General features: G+C 43.3%; 1 protein-coding gene across 6 annotated transcripts in view; it reads left to right on the forward strand.

Annotated features, from left to right (window-relative positions):
- Positions 1-6,473, forward strand: part of LOC122935654 (muscular LMNA interacting protein) — a 322,247-nt gene extending 315,774 nt beyond the window's left edge. For all 6 annotated transcript variants that reach the window (XM_044291464.1, XM_044291458.1, XM_044291461.1 and 3 more), the window contains 3 exons: positions 1,785-1,853; positions 1,931-2,014; positions 6,350-6,473. In XM_044291464.1, coding sequence (XP_044147399.1) covers positions 1,785-1,853; positions 1,931-2,014; positions 6,350-6,451 — 255 coding nt within the window. In that variant the 3' untranslated portion in view covers positions 6,452-6,473. The remainder of the gene's footprint in view (positions 1-1,784; positions 1,854-1,930; positions 2,015-6,349) is intronic.
- Positions 6,474-20,842: the final 14,369 nt, after the last annotated feature.

A 20,842-nucleotide genomic window follows, 5' to 3' on the forward strand; every position in this document is an offset into this window, starting at 1 on the left:
GGGGTGTAGTGTAGTGTAGTGTGGTGTTTGGTGGGACTGTACTGACCTACCTGAGTCCTCTGGTGGTCGATCCTAACAAAAGGGACCACCAGAGGACCAGGTAGGAGGTATATTAGACGCTGTTATGAAAACAGCGTCTAATATACCTGTTAGGGGTTAAAAAATTCGGATCTCCAGCCTGCCAGCGAGCGATCGCCGCTGGCAGGCTGGAGATCCACTCGCTTACCTTCTGTTCCTGTGAGCCGCGCGCGTTCACAGGAAATCTCGCGTCTCGCGAGAAGACGCGTATATGCGTCCAGGAGGAGTAAAGCAACCACCTCCCGGACGCATATACGCGTACGGCGGTCGGGAGGTGGTTAAAGAGGACCTGTCACCACTCCTGACCTGCCTATTTTAATAGCTACATGTATTTTCCACGTACTAACAATTCTGGAACATCTATTCTTATGTCTGTATGTTGTGCCATTCCTTTATTATTTGCACTAGAAGTTATGAGTGAATTGCTATTAGCCTTCAGTAAGGGTACAGAGTGAAGGTAACCAGTTTGAGGGGGGGGGGGGGTACACCCCAGAGTGGTGTTACCACTCCTACACCCTGATACTATCTCTAATGTTCTAACCTCATGTCATCTTGTGCATTTTATTCCAGGTCCTCCACACTGTGCATTTCTAATGTTATGTAACTGTTCATGTAATGTGTTTGGTTCACCAGCAGGTGGCAAGAAATATGGCAGAGCTATCTTAGATAGAGTGGGACCTTCCCTTGTTTGGCTGCTCTCAGAACTCTGTAGAAATAAATGGAGCATGCTGGGAGTCATAGTTTCACCGTAGCTGGAGTTCCAAGGTTAGCCATCACTGGATTAGAGCCTCAGGAGCAAGGAAGAAAGTTCCCTGGCCTAATCTAGAGACAGACCACACAAGAGAAGCAAAGTGTTACAGCCAGCCTGTCAATACAGCAAAGCCAGAGAGAAACAGATGTAGCAGGATCGAGTTTGCCTGCCAGTTTTAATGCTAAAGCCTGCTGGGACAAAGCTTGTTTCTGATGAACATTTATGGAAAGTAAAGCTGCTGTTCTGGACTCAATCTTTCTTTCAAAACACTCAATTATTCCCCCTATTTATTGTTTTGGAGCCAAAGCCAGGGGTCCAGCCGTATCCAGGTAGGGGCACCGTGACACACATAAAGGGACATTTTAGGCTGCACTATACCACTCGGCATTCCTACATCTTAGATGCATTTTTATATAGAAGGCCCAAGTGGGAGGCTCCCATTGCAGGTGTACCTGCACAGTCTGACTCTATCCAATCGGTGCTACCATTTTCAGTCTGTGCAGGTACACACCCCCCAACTGGTACCTCCCCTCTGTACCCTTACTGAAGGCTAATAGCAATTCATTCATAACTTCTAATAGAAATAATAAAGGAATGGCACAACATACAGGCATAAGAACAGATGTTCCAGAATTGTTATTATATGGGGAACACATGAAGCTATTAAAACAGACGTGTCAGGAGTGGTGACAGGTATTCTTTAACTGAATGTTTCTAGCAGTAAATACTTTTATAATACAGCAAGCAGATTCTCACTACATCTGTGAGAAACCAACCCGGGAAGTGCTGGTAGCTTATGGCCCCATAGCGGTCTATGGGTGACATTACAGAGAATTACATATACTAGTGATTATGTGTTATGCTTCTTGAATGTATTGATGGTGTCTTGTCTTGTTGACATTTATGCCTTTACTATTATAATATAACCACATTAATGGAAGATTGTTTTATTAAGGCAATTGATGACCCTCAAATAAATAGAAGAAATAGTGAAGCTGAAGACAGAACAGATGCACATACTGAGGTACATTAATAGCCTCTAATTACTTTTTCTGCTAAATGCTGTCCTATATGACAGGCTGCTTTGTACTTTTTTCTTAGATGTGCTCCCCTGCGTTGCTTAGGCAACAGACCGAAGAAATTTGTGCTGTCATTGATGAGGTGCTACATGACCCATTTCCCACGGTAAAAACAACAAAAAAGAAAAAGCTACATTTCATATTTCATGTCATTTGCTCTTCCATCTGCGCATAGATGTAACTAGTATCATTAAAGGATCGATCTTACAATTTCTAGCGATAATTGTTACATGTAAGGTACCAACATCAATCAGATTTCAGAGCCTTTCATGCTTAGCATTTAGTTCTCCCTGGTACAAGGAAACCTGCATGGACAAGGCAGTTACACAGTTTCCTACAATATGCGCATCTTCTTGCCAATGTATTCTTCTTGATGACCTTGTTGCAGCTAATGGGGCCTCTGTGCAAGGAAAGCAAACTAAGGCTACTTTCACACTCGCGTTTGGTGCGGATCCGTTCGGATAATACAACCGTCTGCATCCGTTCAGCGTTTTGGTGTCCGCCTCCAGAGCGGAATGGAAACGGAACGGAGGCAAACTGATGCATTCTGAGCGGATCCTTTTCCATTCAGAATGCATTAGGGCAAAACTGATCCGTTTTGGACCGCCTGTAAGAGCCCTGAACGGATCTCACATACTGAAAGCCAAGACGCCAGTGTGAAAGTAGCCTAAGACATTTCGGTTTTCTATGTAAAGTAACTTTTTTGAATCTATTAAGATATTATGCACTAGACAAGGTTAAGACATGATGCAACCTATAATAGGTTTAACCCTTTTGCTGCCAGGGGTGTTTGGACACTTCACGCATCTGGTAGCCAGGACAAGTTTTAGTTTTGACATATACAAAGCTTAGAGTACTAAATATAAAAGCATACTACCCCCTCCATGCTCATTCATTTTCTGAAAGTTGGTGTATTGTCGAAATTTCAGTCTGACACATCACGTTTTATGCCTCCGTTTGACATAGACGTTAGGAAAAAAAAGGAAACAAAAATGCAGCACACCAGGTTCTTGTATCTCGCACAGTCCGGTAAAAAAAAAAAGTATCCTTTTTTTTTTACAGTGGGACTCTATGGTGAACGGGTGCCACTTTATGGCATCAGTATAAGGCGTCCGTTTCACGTATACATTTTTTGTATACGTTAAACGGACGGGAAAAACGTGATGTGAACCCAACCTTATTGCAATTTTGGTATCAGCACGCCTCCCATTCGACCTAAGTGTGGTTATTTAGCAGGTGATTGTATAAGGGTTAATACTAGGCTTCAGCGAATCAAGCTTCAGAGCATAGAACCAAAGTAGATTCATTCAAACACTTTGTTTTAATGCTGTATATTAAAATGTATTTGCTCCGTTGAGGCAAAATTAGTTTCACCCAAAGTCGTGCAAGACTTTGGTGAATGAATTCAGTATTCAGTACTACATCTTTAAAAACATTTCCAATTCGGAATCTTAAGTCGGGTTTGGTATTGTACCAGTACCAAACCTGACTTTGGATTGTTAATTTGAAATGTTTTTAAAAATGTAGAAATTAATGAATTCATTCACCAAAGTCTTGCGCGACTCTGGGTGAAACGAATTTTGCCTCCATGGAGGCACTACATTTTAATGCTGTACAGAGACAGGTCCCCATACAGCATTAAGGGTACTTTTTACACTAGAGTTTTTCTTTTCCAGCATGGAGTTCCGTCATAGCGGCTCAATACCGGAAAAGAACTGATCAGTTTCACCCCAATGCATTCTGAATGGAAAGCAATCTGTTCAGTATGCATCAGGATGTCTTCAGTTCAGTCACTGAATGGAGTTTTGGATGGAGGAAATACTGCAGCATGCTGCGGTATTATCTCCATCCAAAATTCCGGATCAGTTGACAGAATGCCGGATCCGGCATTAATTTACATTGAAACGCATTAGTGCCAGATCCAGCATTAAAAATACCACAATGCTGGATCCATCCTTCCTGTCTGCGCATGCGCAGACCGGTAAAAATTTGAATAAAATATATAACGGATCAGTGTCTCCGGATGACATCTGGAGAGACAGATCCGTTCTTGCAATGCATTTTTAAGACGGATCCGCATCCAGATCTATCTACAAATTCTGTACGTTTGCATGCAATGAGTACTTTTATAACCCTTTCCAGCTTTATGCAAGTCAACAATTCTTAATCGTAGGTCTTCTGAGAGCTCTTTTGTGAGAGGAATCATTCACCTCGGGCAATGCTTCTCGTGAAAAGCAAACCCAGAACTGGTGTGTGTTTTTTATAGGGTAGGGCAGCTGTAACCAACCCCTCCAATCTCATCTCATTGATTGGACTCCAGTTGGCTGACACCTCACTCCAATTAGCTCTTGGAGATGTCATTAGTCTAGGGGTTCACATACTTTTTCCACCTGCACTGTGAATGTTTACATGGTGTGTTCAATAAAAACATGGTAACATTTCATTCTTTGTGTGTTATTAGTTTAAGCAGACTGTGATTGTCTATTGTTGTGACTTAGATGAAGATCAGATCACATTTTATGACCAATTTGTGCAGAAATCCATATCATTCCAAAGGGTTCACATACTTTTTCTTGCAACTGTATATGAATGCATAATATGTGGGAAACTACTACTGATGTTTTTAGCCATAATATATTTACATATATTATAATATATGTAAATATATCATGGCTAAAAAGGTGTATATATATATATATATATATATATATATATATATATATATATAGTCCAGAAAATGAACAGCACTCCTTTAGATGGTAAAAAAATAACTTCTTTATTCACCCGTGTGGTGCAACGTTTCGGCTCAGCACTAGAGCCTTTTTCAAGGCTTGAAAAAGGCTCTAGTGTTGAGCCGAAACGTTGCACCACACAGGTGAATAATGGAGTTTTTTCTTTTTACCATCTAAAGGAGTGTAGTTCATTTTCTGTACTATTATTGGGGTAAGAAGTCTATTTCCTTAAAGGGAACCTGTCACCGGGATTTTGTGCATAGATCTGAGGACATGGGTTGCTAGATGGCCGCTAGCACATCCTCAATACCCAGTCCCCATAGCTCTGTGTGCTTTTATTGTGTAAAAGTACCGATTTGATACATATGCAAATTACCCTGAGATGAGTCCTGTGCCTGACTCATCTCACATACAGGACTCATCTCACATACAGGACTCATCTCAGGTTAATTTGCATATGTATCAAATTGTTTTTTTTTACACAATAAAAGCACACAGAGCTATGGGGACTAGGGTATTGCAGATGTGCTAGCGGCCATCTAGCAACCCATGTCCTCAGCTCTATACATAAAATCCCGGTGACAGGTTCCCTTTAAGAACGTGCACCCATATTTTCCTTATCTGCTGGTGCCGCCATTTTTCTCAAGTATATATATATATATGATGAGAGGAGAGCAGATAAAAGAGTTGCGGCACTCACCGGAGTAGATTAATTCTTGCTCTTTATTGAGGCTTCCTTAGAAGACTCTTTTATCTGCTCTCCTCTCATCGCGCATTACAGTCTAAACGTCTGTACCGCTGAGCACCACGCAGCGGAGTAATCTCACCACATTCACGGTCCGTTACAAGGCTGTATCAGTGGAGACAGTGCCGCCGTGTATCTCTCTTCTCATACGCATTATATATATATATATATATATATATATATATATATGTTTAAATTAAATTTTAGCCTCTGTTTCTGAACAGTTTCTGCCATGATTTGAACTCTCAACCTTCTACATCAGAGCCAAGAACCTTAACCACTAAGCTATACAGTTACATGTTAACCTGCAGTGAAATATGAAATGATACTTCTGCTTTATAGGAATACTTACTACATGACAAACTACTACGAGGTTTTTCTGACACAGTTTCTCATTCAGCTTTATAGCTGAGTGGTTAAAGTCCTTGCCTCTAATGTAAAAGGTTGTGAGTTCAAATCCCGGCAGAAACTTTTAAGAAATAGAGGCTAAATTGGATTTAAATACAATGACTCGAGCACATGAGGTATTCGGCCAAACACTGCGATTTGCCGAGCATCGCGATGCTCGAGCTAAACTGGTGTTCGGCCGAGCATGCTTGCTCAACACTAATGATCATTCCTCCCAATACTGTGGAGGCGATTGCTGCATGTAAATGCAGAGATCTATTTTGCTGACAAAGAGGCAGCTGTCAGGAACTAATACATCTGTCCCGACTATAGTCTGCTCAATTAAGCAGTATAAAGAGGCTTTTAGGAGGATCTGTGTCTCCCCTCTCCTCCTGCAGCCTGCACATCCCCCACTGGCTCCAGATAAGGCTATATGAGTGTTATGAGACTGGTTATTTTCTAAAACAAGACTTGGATTGCAGTGTTAATGTTAAGACTGCTAGTATATATATATAATTTTAATTATTTTTGCAATACAAAAAGAATAATGCTGAGTCTTTATTTCTTCTATCATGAGTCTTCTAACTCTGTATCAAGATCTCCAAAGCTGAAATCTGAGAAAAAATCTGGATGTGTAAGTATTGTGCAAGTATATATATGTATGTATAATATAAGTTGAATCCCCATATAAACAATGTAATTTGAAATAGAGAGATGCATTTAAAACAACAATCATATCTTCTATTATTGCTTGTTCCCATAAATATTCACTGCTTCTGGGCAGCAGATCCATGTTTACCCAGAAGAATCTGCTGCCCAAAAAGAGTGATTTGGTGTGCAAATCAACAATGATTTCACCCGATGAACGAGTGTACCTGATAATTATTGTTGGCCCATGTAATGGAGCTTTTACAATAGGTAACTTTCAGACTTGCCAAAATCCCTTTAACCCTTTCAGGACCCTGCCATATTTCACCTTGAAGGGGTTCTGCAGTTTGTTTAAACTGATGATCTATCCTCTGGATAGATCATCAGCATCTAGCCGCCCCCAGGCCAGTTGAAACTAGTCACTGACGTCACTGGGCCAGCTGTAAACAGTGAAAAGGCCTCTGCATTACTGTCAGCGCCGCTGCCTTCTCAAACAGCTGATTGGCAGGCGTCCCGGGTGTCGGGCCTCCGCCGGTTAGATGCTAATGATCTATCTAGAGGATAGATCATCAGTTTAAACAAACTGCAGAACCCTTTTAAGGACCAGGCGTTTTTTTGAATTATGACATGCCACTTTATTTATTAACTTTGGAATGTTTTTACTTATCCAAGCCATTCTGAGATTGTTTTCTCGTGACACATTGTACTTCATGATAGTGGTAAATATCAGTCAATATTTTTATTTATTCGCAACTTTCCAAATTTCAATTTCTCTGCTTTTAAAACAGATAGCGATACCTCATATAATAGACGTTAGAAGGCTTAGAAGTTTAGAAGCAAATCTTAAAATCTTTCTGAAAATTTCCAAACCCCACTTTTTTAAGGACCAGTTATGAAGTCATTATTTTGCATACATAATAGAACCACCCATAAATGGCCTAATTTTAAAAACTACTCACCTCAAGGTATTCAAAACTGATTTTTCAAACTTTGCTAACCCTTTAGGTGTTTCACAAGAATTAAAGGAAAATGTAGATGAAATTTCAAAATTTCACTTTTTTGGGAGTTTTTCCATTTGAATCCATTTATATCAGGTAACAAAGCAAGGGTTAACAGCCAAACAAAACATTTATTACCCTGATTCTGTAGTTTGCAGAAACACCCCATTTGTGATTATAAAATGCTGTATGGGCACACCGCAGGGCACAGAACAAAAGGAGGGCAGGGTTTTTGGAGGGCAGTTTTCACTGGGATAATTTTAAGTTGCCATGTCACATTTAAAGACCCCCTGATGCACCCCTAGAGTAGAAACCTCAGCAAATTGACTTCATTTTGGAAACTATGGGTAAGAAGGCAGTTTTGTTGGTACCATTTTAGGATATATATGATTTTTGATTGCTCTATATAACACTTTTTGTGAGGCAACGTAACAAAAAATAGCTGTTTTGGCACCGTTTTTTATTTTTTGTTTTTTACAATGTTCACCTGACAGGTTAGATCATGTCCTATTTTTATAGAGCAGGTCGTTACGGATGCAACAATACCAAATATGACTACTTTTCATGGTGAGCCCGATGACGTCAGCGCAGATCATTTTGCAGGTCCTGCAAGAAGAAGAAAGAAGACGATAACGGCTGCACAATCAAGTTACTGTATAATGGAAAATAAAATCTACAGAATACCGAACTCAAACCCGAACTTAAGTGAAAAAGTTCGGGCCTGGCTACCAACATTCAGTTTTTCATCACGCACGTGCAAAACACATTAAAATGGTTTGTACTCGTGTGGAAAAAACTGAACAACGCAACGCAATCGCAGTCAAAACTAACTGAAATTGCGTGCGCACTCACGCGGGTTTCCCGCAGTGCACCCCCAACGCATCCATACCTCTTCTGCGATGCCCGTGTGAAAGGGGCCTAAGGGGCTGGATCTCACAGGCTTCCGTAGAAGGCAAGCCCTGATGCCTATGAAAGGCATTGGGCTGCCTTCTCTGCCATTGGGTGCGGGGACCCGATGGGGAAGTGGAGGGAACCATGCTGCGGTCAGTTTTGACCGCAGCATACAACGGGTTAATACGTTGGCAACAGTGTTTTCATTGATGCTGGCGTATGGACCAGGGGCCTGGCTTTCAGTGATTGCCGGGTCTTTGCTGCTGATCGGGAGGGCGCAGCTTCTGCACCCGTCCGATCAGCCTGCAGTACATGTACGGCGCTGGTCATTAAGTCATGTCTACCGGCGCCATACATGTACAGCGGAGGTCATTTATGGGTTAAAGCAACAATATAGATACACATTATGGAGGAGATTTATCAAGCGGTTGTAAAGTAGAACTGCCCATAACAAACATTCACATTCCAGCTTTCATTTTTCACAGCTCTTTTGGAAAATGAAAGGTGGAATCTGATTGGTTGCTATGGGCAACTAAGCCAGTTCTACTTTACACCAGTTTGATAAATCTCCCCCTATATACTTTGCAAGGACACATTCACACTAACCTTTTTGTAGTATATTTTGCCTAAAACAACTATTTAGCTAAGGCTACTTTCACACTAGCATTTTTGCTGGATCCAGCAGGGCTCAGCAAAAATGCTTCCATTACTAATAGTACAACAATTTACATCTGCATAGCCAAGAAAGATCAATCATGAACTCCATTGAAAGTCAACGGAGGACGGTTTTCTATTGTTTCAGATTGTGGCAGAGAAAACGGATCTTGCCATGCATCCCAGGACGGAAAGCGAACCGCAGCATTCTGTGCTCTCCAGTATAAGAAAGGAACGGAATGCATTTTGGAGCATTCCGTTCTGTTCATTTACGTTTTGTCCCCATTGACAATGATTGGGAACAAAAATGAAGCGTTTTTTTCCTGTATTGAGACCCTATGATGGATCTCAATACCGGAAAATATTATCGCTAGTGTGAAAGTAGCCTTAAACAGTTTTAAAAAAGTTGATTCTGATAGGTCCTTTTATTTTTGGGGGACAACTGCTGCTAAAGAGCCTGAACACACAGATCCAATAGGATACTAATGGGTTAATCAGTGCACATACAGGCTTTCTCTCACTCATCTCATTCACAATAACACACAAACATATTTTATTTATTTATTTATTTTTGCTTATCTTGACTATACAGTAGTGTTGACTGAATTTTAATTTGATAAGAAATGTAGGAAAAATGTGATTCATACAAATCCAAATTTCCTCGTGCTTTGTGGTAACTAAATATTTTTTTTCTAAAATGGCTGCTGCTCGTGTTACAAAGTGGAAGTAAGAAGCCAGTGAACGTGATATGACTCATAATTCTGTGCAGCTAGCCAATCCACAGGTAGCCTTCCCCTGTGATGTCACAGCCCTATAAAACCCTCACCCCGCATGATCTCTGCCATTTCACTGTGAACAGAGCTTAGGGAGAGACATAAGTGCTTATGCACTAGGGACAGTGTTGGTGAAAACTGTTAATCGAAGAATATTGGATAGGGAGAGTACAGGGAGATCTTAGGGGGAGTTTTTAGAGACTGTAGGGAGAGCATACAGAGACAGCAGAGATACTGCAGGTTGAGTGAAATCATCATGTGCATCTTGTTGAACTACTGATACACTCTCAGTTAATATGTTAGTTCATACATAAGATTACTGCACCTCAGTATTAAAGGGTGGTCTAATAAATCGCTGTGTGCATCTTGTTGAACTGCTGCCACATTCCATGTTAATCTGTTACATTTCTCATAGATTTACTGAACATTATGGCCAACAGACAGTTTCCTTGGCCCTACAAAGGAACAGGCAATGGCAAGAAAGTTGCTGTAGCCAGCACAAGGAGTAGTAGAAGAAGGGGGGCTGATCCGAATATATTCGCGATAAATTGCAATAAAAAACTGCTATTTCCTGGCTGCATAGAGCCTTTATATGGGTTTAGAGCACTGTGCCTTGCAGTAACACGCATAGGGAGTGTGCTGGGGTAGTGAAATAATACTGTGAGTCAGTATGACATGCAGATAATAGTCTATTAGAATCACTGCACACTTCACTTATTTGGGCAGTCACGGGACTAAAACTGACCAAATAACTCAAATATTAACTCAGCCTTACAAAATAATAATTTAATATTGTAAAATCTGGTGTCTCCATGATAAGTCTGCAGCGTTGGGGCCCCGTGTTGGCTTCTACGCACTTTTAAAATAATTCTTCAGTGGGTGAATAGATGCCGGATGACCTTCCAAAGAGCAGCTGTTGGGAGCAGCGGTACATTTCTGAGATGTCCGTATAGTGCAGGGGGAATCCGAAGACCCTATCCATCTCCGTGCACCACAGGATGCACTCCTTTTGATTTCCATGATGACTGGGAACCCATGATGTCTTCACCAAATGAAGAGACAGGGGCATGGTTGGTTGGTTTGAATCTTGAGTAACTTTGCGACTCTTCCTGGCTCCAAGCTATCTTTAAGCTTTGTCTTCTTATTGTCTGTAGCAACTGGAGGCCTGTTCATGCCAGACAGGTTCCCCCAGAAGTATCTTGGTCAATGAGCAGCCCATACTGCACTTGCATGAATCTTGACAGGATTCGTCTCCAGGTGGAGAGGAATTGTTTTCTTTGCATGCTTTCTTCATCGCAACACCACGTCGTTGAGTAAACAGAAGACTGGCTGATTATCTCCTGTAGTAGGCAAAATCGAAATTTTATTAGTAAATGTATTAAATATTTTATTATTAAATTAATTAAATATAATATGCCCTCCTTTTAATTTCCATGATGACTGGGAACCCGTGATGTTTTCACCGGACAATGAGATCGGGGCTTAGTTGATGGTTTGAATCTTCACTAACTTTGTGACTCTTCCTGGCTCCAAGCTATCTTGAAACTTTGTGTAATCATTGTCTGTAGATACTGGAGGACTGTTCATGCCAGGCAGGTTTTCCCCAGAAGTATCTTGGTCGATAAGCAGCCAATACTGCACTTGCAGCAATATTGACAGAATTCGTCTCCAGGTAGAGAGGAATTGTTTTCTTTGCATGCTTTCTCCATCGCAACACCAAGTCATTGAATAAACAGAAGACTGGTTGATTCTCTACTGTTGTAGACAAAATGTACATTTTATTAGTAAATGTATTAAATATGTTATTATTACATTCATTAACTATAATAAGGATGCCCTCCTTTTCAGTTCCATGATGACTGGGAACCCGTGATGTTTTCACCGGATGATGAGACCAGGGCCTGGTTGGTGGTTTGATTTTTGACTAACTTTGCGACTCTTCCGGGCTCCAAGCTATCTTGAACCTTTGTCTTCTCATTGTCTATAGATACTGGAGACCTGTTCATGCCAAGCAGGTTGCCCCCAGAAGTATCTTGGTCGATGAGCAGCCAATACTGCATTTTCAGCAATCTTGACAGAATTTATCTCCAGGTGGAGAGGAATTGTTTTCTTTGCAAGCTTTCTCCATCGCAACACTACGTTGTTGAATAAACAGATGACTGGCCAATTCTCTCCTGTCTTAGGCAACATGCAATTATTAAAAATCATTAAATATTTAATATTAAATTGAACCAAAACTTGATTAAAATTATAAGACAGTATTCTTAAATTCGCCAAAACTGACCAAATAACTCAAGTATGAACTCAGCCTTACAGGTCCATGTTAGTGTCACGAAGAAACGCACTCCTTTTACACCCTCGTCAGCTGATTCCACATACGGTTGCAAGAAAAAGTATGTGAACCCTTTGGAATGATATAGATTTCTGCACAAATTGGTTATAAAATGTGATCTTATCTTCATCTAAGTCAAAACAATAGACAATCACAGTCTGCTTAAACTAATAACAGACAAAAAAGTATATGTTACCATTTTTTATTGAACACACCATGTAAACATTCACAGTGCAGGTGGAAAAAGTATGTGAACCCCTAGACTAATGACATCTCCAAGAGCTAATTGGAGTGAGGTGTCAGCCAACTGGAGTCCAATCAATGAGATGTGATTGGAGGTGTTGGTTACAGCTGCCCTGCCCTATAAAAAACACACACCGGTTCTGGGTTTGCTTTTCACAAGAAGCATTGCAGCATGCCAGACCTGCAGGGTATAGCGACAGTGAGGTCACGGTATGGGCAATCGAGGGTTACTCACTTTTTGGAGGACCCTGGGCAGGCATGCAGCAGTGAAAGAGAGGCAGACATTAGTTCCTCTGGGGCACACTCTGTAGATAGGGACCAGACCTGATGGTATGTGAGATGCCCTGGATGTTGTAGGTGTTTTGAGTGCCTTAGGTAAGGTCCCTTTAAGGATCGTGGTGCCAGTGCCTGTAACGGTGGCACACCGGTTTGTAATAATAGTAATTGAGGTACACAGATTGTATGGTGAACCAAACGTTGCTTTACTTGGAAAACAGTCCAACTTTGTACAATCAATTACAGTTGTTAATGATGATGCAGTCCCTTGAATAATACTTCACAAGCAGGTTTCCTTTCAATAATGGCAGGTATTAATCATGCAAGATACTTGGAGGGCAAACAGTTAATGCTTTGCAGTACAATGCTGCTCTATCCCCTCAGCTATTCTAGCTGGATGGATCCCAAGGCCCGGATGCCTAATTGCTGGCTTTAATCCTTGGTATATAAATCCTTCCTCCAGTATAAACCCTTACTCTTCACTTCATAGTACTTCTGCCCATCAGGTTACTTATCTGTACTTGGTTGTATTATCCTCGCTTGGTAGGGAAACTGCAGGTTGCTCCCAGGAGGTCCTCTCCTACTACTGGGGTATCTCAACTGAGCTATGCTTAGCTTCAGGAGCTTCAGGCTGACAAGGTGACTCCTCTAGTCCCCTGGAATACACTGCCTATCCCCTGTCTGGGCTGTCCTATATATAACTAGGGCTCTCTAGCTCCCTCTAATGCCTGGAAGGTTAAACTGCACCCTGACAGGCCTGACACCCAGTTAATACAGGGAAATGCATACACATGACATTAAATGCAATAAGACACAGTAACCCCTTTGTGTAGTGCCCACCTTTACCTAGTGGCAGCACGGGGGTAGTTATGTACACAGTTCTTAGTATATTCTAACTTGAAGCGTCCCCATCACCATGGGAATGCCTCTGTGTTAGAATATACTGTCGGATCAGAGTTTAACTCAGTTTAACTGAGTGAAAACTCAGATCTAAAAAGCTAATACTATTATTTTCCGTTATAACTAGAGTTGAGCGGACACCTGGATGTTTGGGTTCGGCAGGTTTGGCCGAACTTGAAAAAAAGAAAAATCTGGTTGGGGACCCGAACTTGACCCAGAACCCCATTGAAGTCAATGGGGACCCGAACTTTTGAGCACTAAAATGGCTGTAAAAATTTCATGGAAAGAGCTAGAGGGCTGCAAAAGGCAGAAAAATGTGCTTAAGAGCAATGCAAACGCTCTGCAAACAAATGTGGATAGGGAAATTAATAAGAAAAAACATAAAAGAGGTTGAGGAGGCGGTGAATGGGTGGATGTGGCTTTGTAAGCTCTAGTGTGCGGTCTAGGTGGAAGCGGCGGCGAAGGAGAAATAGGTAGCCAACACAGATGTGTGTTATTTTGCATTTTTACATAGGGGTATCCCCCAAAATATTGAGACATATATAAAAAAAAATAAGAATAAGTGCACTTGAGTACAAGGATGGATGGTTGAGGCTGTTAGAACTGTCTATTCTGCACAAGGTACAGACAAGTCCTGAGGGATCCAAGCCTGGTTCATTTTAATGAACGTGAGTTTGTCCACGTTGGTTGTGGACAGGCAGCTGCGTCTGTCTGTAATGACGCCTCCTGCCGTGCTAAATACACGTTCAGAGAGTACACTGGCTGCAGGTCAGGCCAGCACCTCCAAGGCATACAGGGCAAGCTCTGGCCATATGGACAATTTGGAGACCCAGAAGTTGAATGGGGCAGAACCAACAGTCAGTACGTGTAGGTGTGTGCACAGGTATTGTTCCACCATGTTGTTCAAATGCTGCCTCCTGCTAACACGCTCCATATCAGCAGTTGGGTCCGGTTGTTGCGGCAAGGTGACAAAGCTTTTCCACATGTCGGCCATGCTAACCCTGCCTTCTGAGGTGCTGGCGCTGACACAGCTGCGTTTGCCTTGTGATTCCACTTGTCCCCCGGCGTCAGTTGAGAATGCTCTCAGGAGCGTGTCTACCAGTGTGCGCCTGTAGTCGCGCATCTTCCGATCACGCTCCAGTGAGGGAATTAAGGACAGCACATTGTCTTTGTAACGGGGATCCAGCAGGGTGGCCACCCAGTAGTCAGCACACTTTAAAATGTGGGAAACTCTGCTGTCATTGCGCAGGCACTGCAGCGTGTAATCGCTCATGGGTGCCAGGCTGTCCAGAGGTAAGGACAAGCTGTCCTCTGTGGGAGGCGTATTGTCTGCGTCCTCCGTATCCCCCCAGCCACGCACCAGTGATGAGCCCGAGCTGCGTTGGATGCCACCCCGCTGTGAACATACTTCATCCCCATCCTCCTCCTCATCCTCCTCCTCCTCGTCCTCCAGTAGTGGGCCCTGGCTGGCCAAATTTGTACCTGGCCTCTGCTGTTGCAAAAATACTCTTTCTGAGCCACTTCTAAAAGACTGGCCTGAAAGTGTTAGAGATGACCCCTCTTCCTCCTCCTCGTCCTGGGCCACATCCTCTTCCATCATCGCCCTAAGTGTTTTCTCAAGGAGACATAGAAAGTGGTATTGTAACGATGATAATGGCATCATCGCCACTGGCTATGTTGGTGGAGTACTCGAAACAGCGCAACAGGGCACACAGGTCTCGCATTGAGGCCCAGTCATTGGTGGTGAAGTGGTGCTGTTCCGCAGTGCCAATCACCCATGTGTGCTGCAGCTGAGACTCCACTATAGCCTGCTGCTGCTCGCACAGTCTTCCCAGCATGTGCAAGGTGGAGTTCCACCTGGTGGGCACGTCGCATATGAGGCGCTGAGCGGGGGGGCCGAAGTTACGCTGTAGAGCAGACAGCCAAGCGGCGGCAGGATGAGAACGCCGGAAGCGCGCACAGACGGCCCGCACTTTATGCAGCAGCTCTGACATGTCGGGGTAGTTGTGAATGAATTTCTGCACCACCAAATTCAGTACATGCACCATGCAAGGGATGTGCGTCAAACCGGCTAGTCCCAAAGCTGCAACGAGATTTCACCCATTATCACACACCACCAGGCCGGGCTTGAGGCTCATTGGCAGCAACCTCTCGTCGGTCTGTTGTTCTATACCCCGCCACAACTCCTGCACGGTGTGGGGCCTGTCCTCCAAACACATCAGTTTCAGAACTGCCTGCTGACGTTTACCCCTGGCTGTGCTGAAGTTGGTGGTGAAGGTCTGTTGCTGACCGGATGAGCAGGTGGTAGAAGAGGAGGAGGAAGCCGAGTAGGAAGAGGAGGCAACAGGAGGCAAAGAATGATTCCCTGTGATCCTTGGCGGTGGAAGGACGTGCGCCAAACAGCTCTCCGCCTGGGGCCCAGCCTGCCAGTATATTTACCCAGTGTGCAGTTAGGGAGATATAGCGTCCCTGGCCGTGCTTACTGGTCCACGTATCTGTGGTTAGGTGGACCTTGCCACAGATGGCATTGCACAGTGCACACTTGAATTTATTCGATACTTGGTTTTGCAGGGAGGGCACGGCTCTCCTGGAGAAGTAGTGGCGGCTGGGAACTAAGTACTGTGCGACAGCAAGCGACATGAGCTGTTTGAAGCTGTCCGTCTCCACCAGCCTGAAAGACAGCATTTCAAAGGCCAGTAGTTTAGAAATGCTGGCATTCAGGGCCAGTGATCGAGGGTGGCTATGTGGGAATTTACTATGTGTGACATGGTGGAGATGCTTGGTGACGAAGGTGGTGTTGTTGGTGGCACATCCTCTGTTTGCTGGGTGGCAGGTGCCAACGTTCCTCCAGAGGTGGAGGAAGAGGCCGAGGCAGAAGCAGAAGAGGGAGCAGGAGGGCCCTGAGCCCTTTCTTGGTTTTGGAGGTGCCTACTCCACTGCAGCCCGTGTCTTGCATGTAGATGCCTGGTCATGCAGGCTGTGCTAAGGTTCAGAACGTTAATGCCTCGCTTCAGGCTCTGATGGCACAGCGTGCAAACCACTCGGGTCTTGTCGTCAGCACATTGTGTGAAGAAGTGACATGCCAGGGAACTCCTTGAAGCTGCCTTTGGTGTGCTCGGTCCCTGGTGATGGTGGCCAGTAGCAGGCAAACTGTTTTGGCGACGGCTTCTCTGCTTTTGCCCCCTGCTCCTGCTTTTGCTACGCTGTTGGCTCAGTCTCATCACTGCCTCTTCCTCCGAACTCTGAAAGTCAGTGGCACGACCTTCATTCTATATGGGTTCTATGACCTCATCGTCCCCTGCATAGTCTTCCACCCAGTCTTCCTCCCTGACCTCCTTTCCGGTCTGCACACTGCAGAAAGACGCAGCAGTTGGCACCTGCATCAGAGACGTGCTGAGGTGGTATTTCCATGTCCTCATCAGGAAACATAAGTGGTTGTGCATTCTATGTCTTCCACCCCTGGGGAAGGGCTAGGTGGATGCCCTTGGGAAACCCTGCCAACAGAATCATCAAACAGCATAAGAGACTGCTGCATGATTTAAGGCTCATACAGGTTCCCCGATATGCACGGGGGTGATGTGACAGACTGATGAGCATGGGTTTCAGGCGCCACCTATGCGCTTTCTGCAAAAGACTGGGTGGGAGATAATGTGAACGTGCTGGATCCACTGTCGGACAATCAATTGACTAGCGCCTGTACTTGCTCAGGCCCTACCATCCTTAGAACGGCATTAGGCCCGACCAAATATCGCTGTAGATTCTGGCGGCTACTGGGACCTGAGGTAGTAGGTTCAGTAGGACATGTAGCTGTGGCAGAACGGTCACATCCTCTCCCTGCACCAGAGGCTCCACCAACACCACCACCACGACCATGACCGCGTCCCTTATTAGATGTTTGCCTCATAGTTAGCGTTCACAAAGCAAAGTAAAAAGTGGTTAAGTCTGTTAAAAATAATTAACCGCCAATAAAAACCCTGATGTAGGGTATTGCACTCAAGTAACTTATGCACGTCTAATCCCAGATGTGCAGTATATCAGAGGGTTTTTTAACCCCAGTAAGCAAAAAGCTGTATTTCTGGCCTAAATGTGACACTCACTTATGCACCTTTAATCCTAGATGTGCACTATATGAAACAGATGTTTTTTTTTTCCACCCCAGTATACCCCAGTAAGCAAAAAGCCGTATTTGTGGCCTAAATTTCACAGTCACTTATGCACGTCTAATCCCAGATGTGCAGTATATCAGAGGGTTTTTTAACCCCAGTAAGCAAAAAGCCATATTTGTGGCCTAAATTTCACAGTCACTTATGCATGTCTAATCCCAGATGTGCAGTATATCAGAGGTTTTTTTTACCCCAGTAAAGCAAAAATCTGTATTTCTAGCCTTAATGTGACACTCACTCATGCACTATAATCCTAGATGTGCACTATATGATACAGGTGTTTTTTTTTCGCCCCATATGCCCCAGTATGAGAAAGCCGTATTTCTGGCCTAAATTTTACAGTCACTTATGCAGCGATAATCCTAGATGTGCACTATATGAAAAAAAGGTTTTTTTTTAACCCCATTGTCTCAAAGCAGTATTTCTGGACTTGCAGACATGCAGATATCCTGTGCTGGTGCACTATCGTTGCATAAAATGGCTGTCGATTATGTATTGATATTGACTAACTGAAGGAAAAAAAGTTTGTTTTCAGTAGTAGTTGGCTCAGGGCAGGCTTAAAACAATTGTGCACTGCACCCACAAAACAAATTTGCTGTAGATCGCTGAGTAAAGAAGCAGTTCTTCAAAAGATTCCTCCCTGATCTCTCCCTCACAGCAGCTGCAGCCTATCTCTACACTAACCGAGCAGAGTGACGGGCGGCGCTACATGACTCCAGCTTAAATAGAGGCTGGGTCACATGCTGCAGTTGGCCAATCACAGCCATGCCAATAGTAGGCATGGCTGTGATGGCCTCTTGGGGCAAGTAGTATGACGCTTGTTGATTGGCTGCTTTGCAGCCTTTTAAAAAGTGCCATAAAAATCGCCGAACACCGAACCCGAACTTGAACTTTTATGTAAATGTTCGGGTTCGGGTCTGGGTGACGAAAACCCTAAAGTTCGGTACGAACCCGAACTTTACAGTTCGGGTTCACTCAACTCTATTTCTGAGATGTCCATATAGTGTGTGTGTGTGTGTGTGGGGGGGGGGGGGGGGAATCCAAGCACTCTCTCCATCTCCGTGTTCCTATATGCGGTAAAATCTTTTGTGACTTATTTCAGAGTAAAAACAAATTGTATTCAGGGTTCAGCACTGCAGTTCTATGCGGTAAAATCTTTATTGATGTATTTTGGCGTAAAAAACTATTGTATTCAGCATTCAGAGCAGTAGTTATATGCGGTAAAATCTTTTGTGACGTATTTCGGGTGAAAAACAAAACTTATTCAGGGTTCTGCACTGTAGTAATATGCGGTAAAATCTTTTGTGATGTATTTCGGTGGAAAAACAAATTGTAATCAGCGTTCAGTGCTGCAGTTATATGTGGTGAAAACTTTTTTGACGTATTGCGGTCGAAAAACAAATTTTATTCAGAGCTCAGCGCTGTAGTTATTTGCAGTAAAATCTCCATGATGTCTCCATGATAAATCTGCAGCGTTGGGGTCCCGTATGGCTTCTACACTCTTTAAAAATCATTCTTCAGCGGAGCGAATAGATGCCGGATGACCGGGACGCTCCATGACCTTCCCTGGAGCTGCTGTCGGGAAGCAGCAGTTCATTTCTGAGATGTCCGTATAGTGGGGGAGGGGAAGGGAATCCAAGCACCCTCTCCATCTCCGTGTTCCATTATATGTAGTCAAATCTTTTGTGACTTATTTCGGAGTAAAAACAAATTTTATTCAGCGTTCAGCACTGCAGTTATATGCGGTAAAATCTTTTGTGACTTAATTCGGTGGTAAAACAAATTGTAATCAGCGTTCAGCGATGCAGTTATGTTGTAAAATCTTTTGTGACGTCTTTCGGTGGAAATTTTTTTTTTACAGCGTTCAGCACTGTAGTAAAATGTGGTGAAATCTTTATTGAAGTATGTCAGTCAAAAACAAAATTTATTCAGTGGTCAGCGCTGTGGTTATATGCGGTAAAATCTTTATTGAAGTATTTTGGTCGAAAAACAAAAACATTTCTGCTGTCAGAGCTGCGGTTATATGCGGTGAAATCTTTTGTGAAGTTTCTTGATGATTTTCGCAACTCTTTCGTGCTCAAAGCTATCTTTACGCTTTTTCTTGTCATTGTCTGTAGCTACTAGAGGCCTGTTTATGCCAGGCAGGTTCCCCCAGAAGTATCTTAGTCGATCAACACTCTGTAATTATGCCATTCTGTGGCTTCCTCATGCTGCTGCCACCTCCACACTCTGTGCCACTCTGTTGCCTCCTGATTCTGCTGCCACCTCTAGACTCTGTAATTGTGCCACTCTGTGGCCTATTCAAGCTGCTGCCACCTCCTGCTTGGTCATTGTACCACTCTGTGGCCTACTCATGCTGCTGCCACCTCCAGACTCTGTCGTTGTGCATCTCTGTGACCTCCTCATGCAGATGCGAACTCCAGACTCGGTCATTGTGCCACTCGGTGGCCTCCTCATACTGCCGCCACATCTAGACCCTTTCATTGGGCCCTCTCTGGTCTACGCAATTTGCAGAACGGAATGGGCTGCCCATTGTAGAAATGCCTATTCTTGTCCGCCAAACGGACAAGAATAGGACATGCTATATTTTATTTGGGGGGCCACGGAACGGAGCAAAGGATGCGGACAGCACATGGAGTGCAGGTTATGCAGACATCTATGTGGAATCAGCTGATGACGGTGTAAAAGGAGTGCGCTTCTTCTTGACGCTAACATACTTGTTAATACTTGAGTTATTTGGTCAGTTTTGGCCCTGTGACTGCTCAAATAAGTGAAGTATGCAGTGATCCTAAGTGTGACACCTGTCATGTGCTTGTCATACTGACTCATAGTATTGTTTCACTACCACAGCAAACTCCTTATGCAAGTTACTGCAAGGCACAGTGTTCTACACCCCAATAAAGGCTCTCTGCAGCCTGTAAATAGCCGTTTTTTAAAGTGATTCGCCGCAAATAAATTTGTATCGAAGCAAATTTTTCTGACAAATTTGTCGAACTGGCCGAATCAATTTTTTTTTTATTAGATCATCTCTAATAATGATATGTGAAAATATATTTTCTTTTTGATGTTTAGCAAACTTTTTTATGGCAAACTTTTTCAGAATTATTTTAGACAATAGTTTGATTTTTGTTGTGGGATTGCAATGCAAAATAAAGTAAAAAATAAAATATTTATTACTCCCTTTCTTTTACA

The sequence above is a fragment of the Bufo gargarizans genome, chromosome 4 (assembly GCF_014858855.1).
Source record: "Bufo gargarizans isolate SCDJY-AF-19 chromosome 4, ASM1485885v1, whole genome shotgun sequence".
NCBI lineage: Eukaryota > Metazoa > Chordata > Amphibia > Anura > Bufonidae > Bufo > Bufo gargarizans.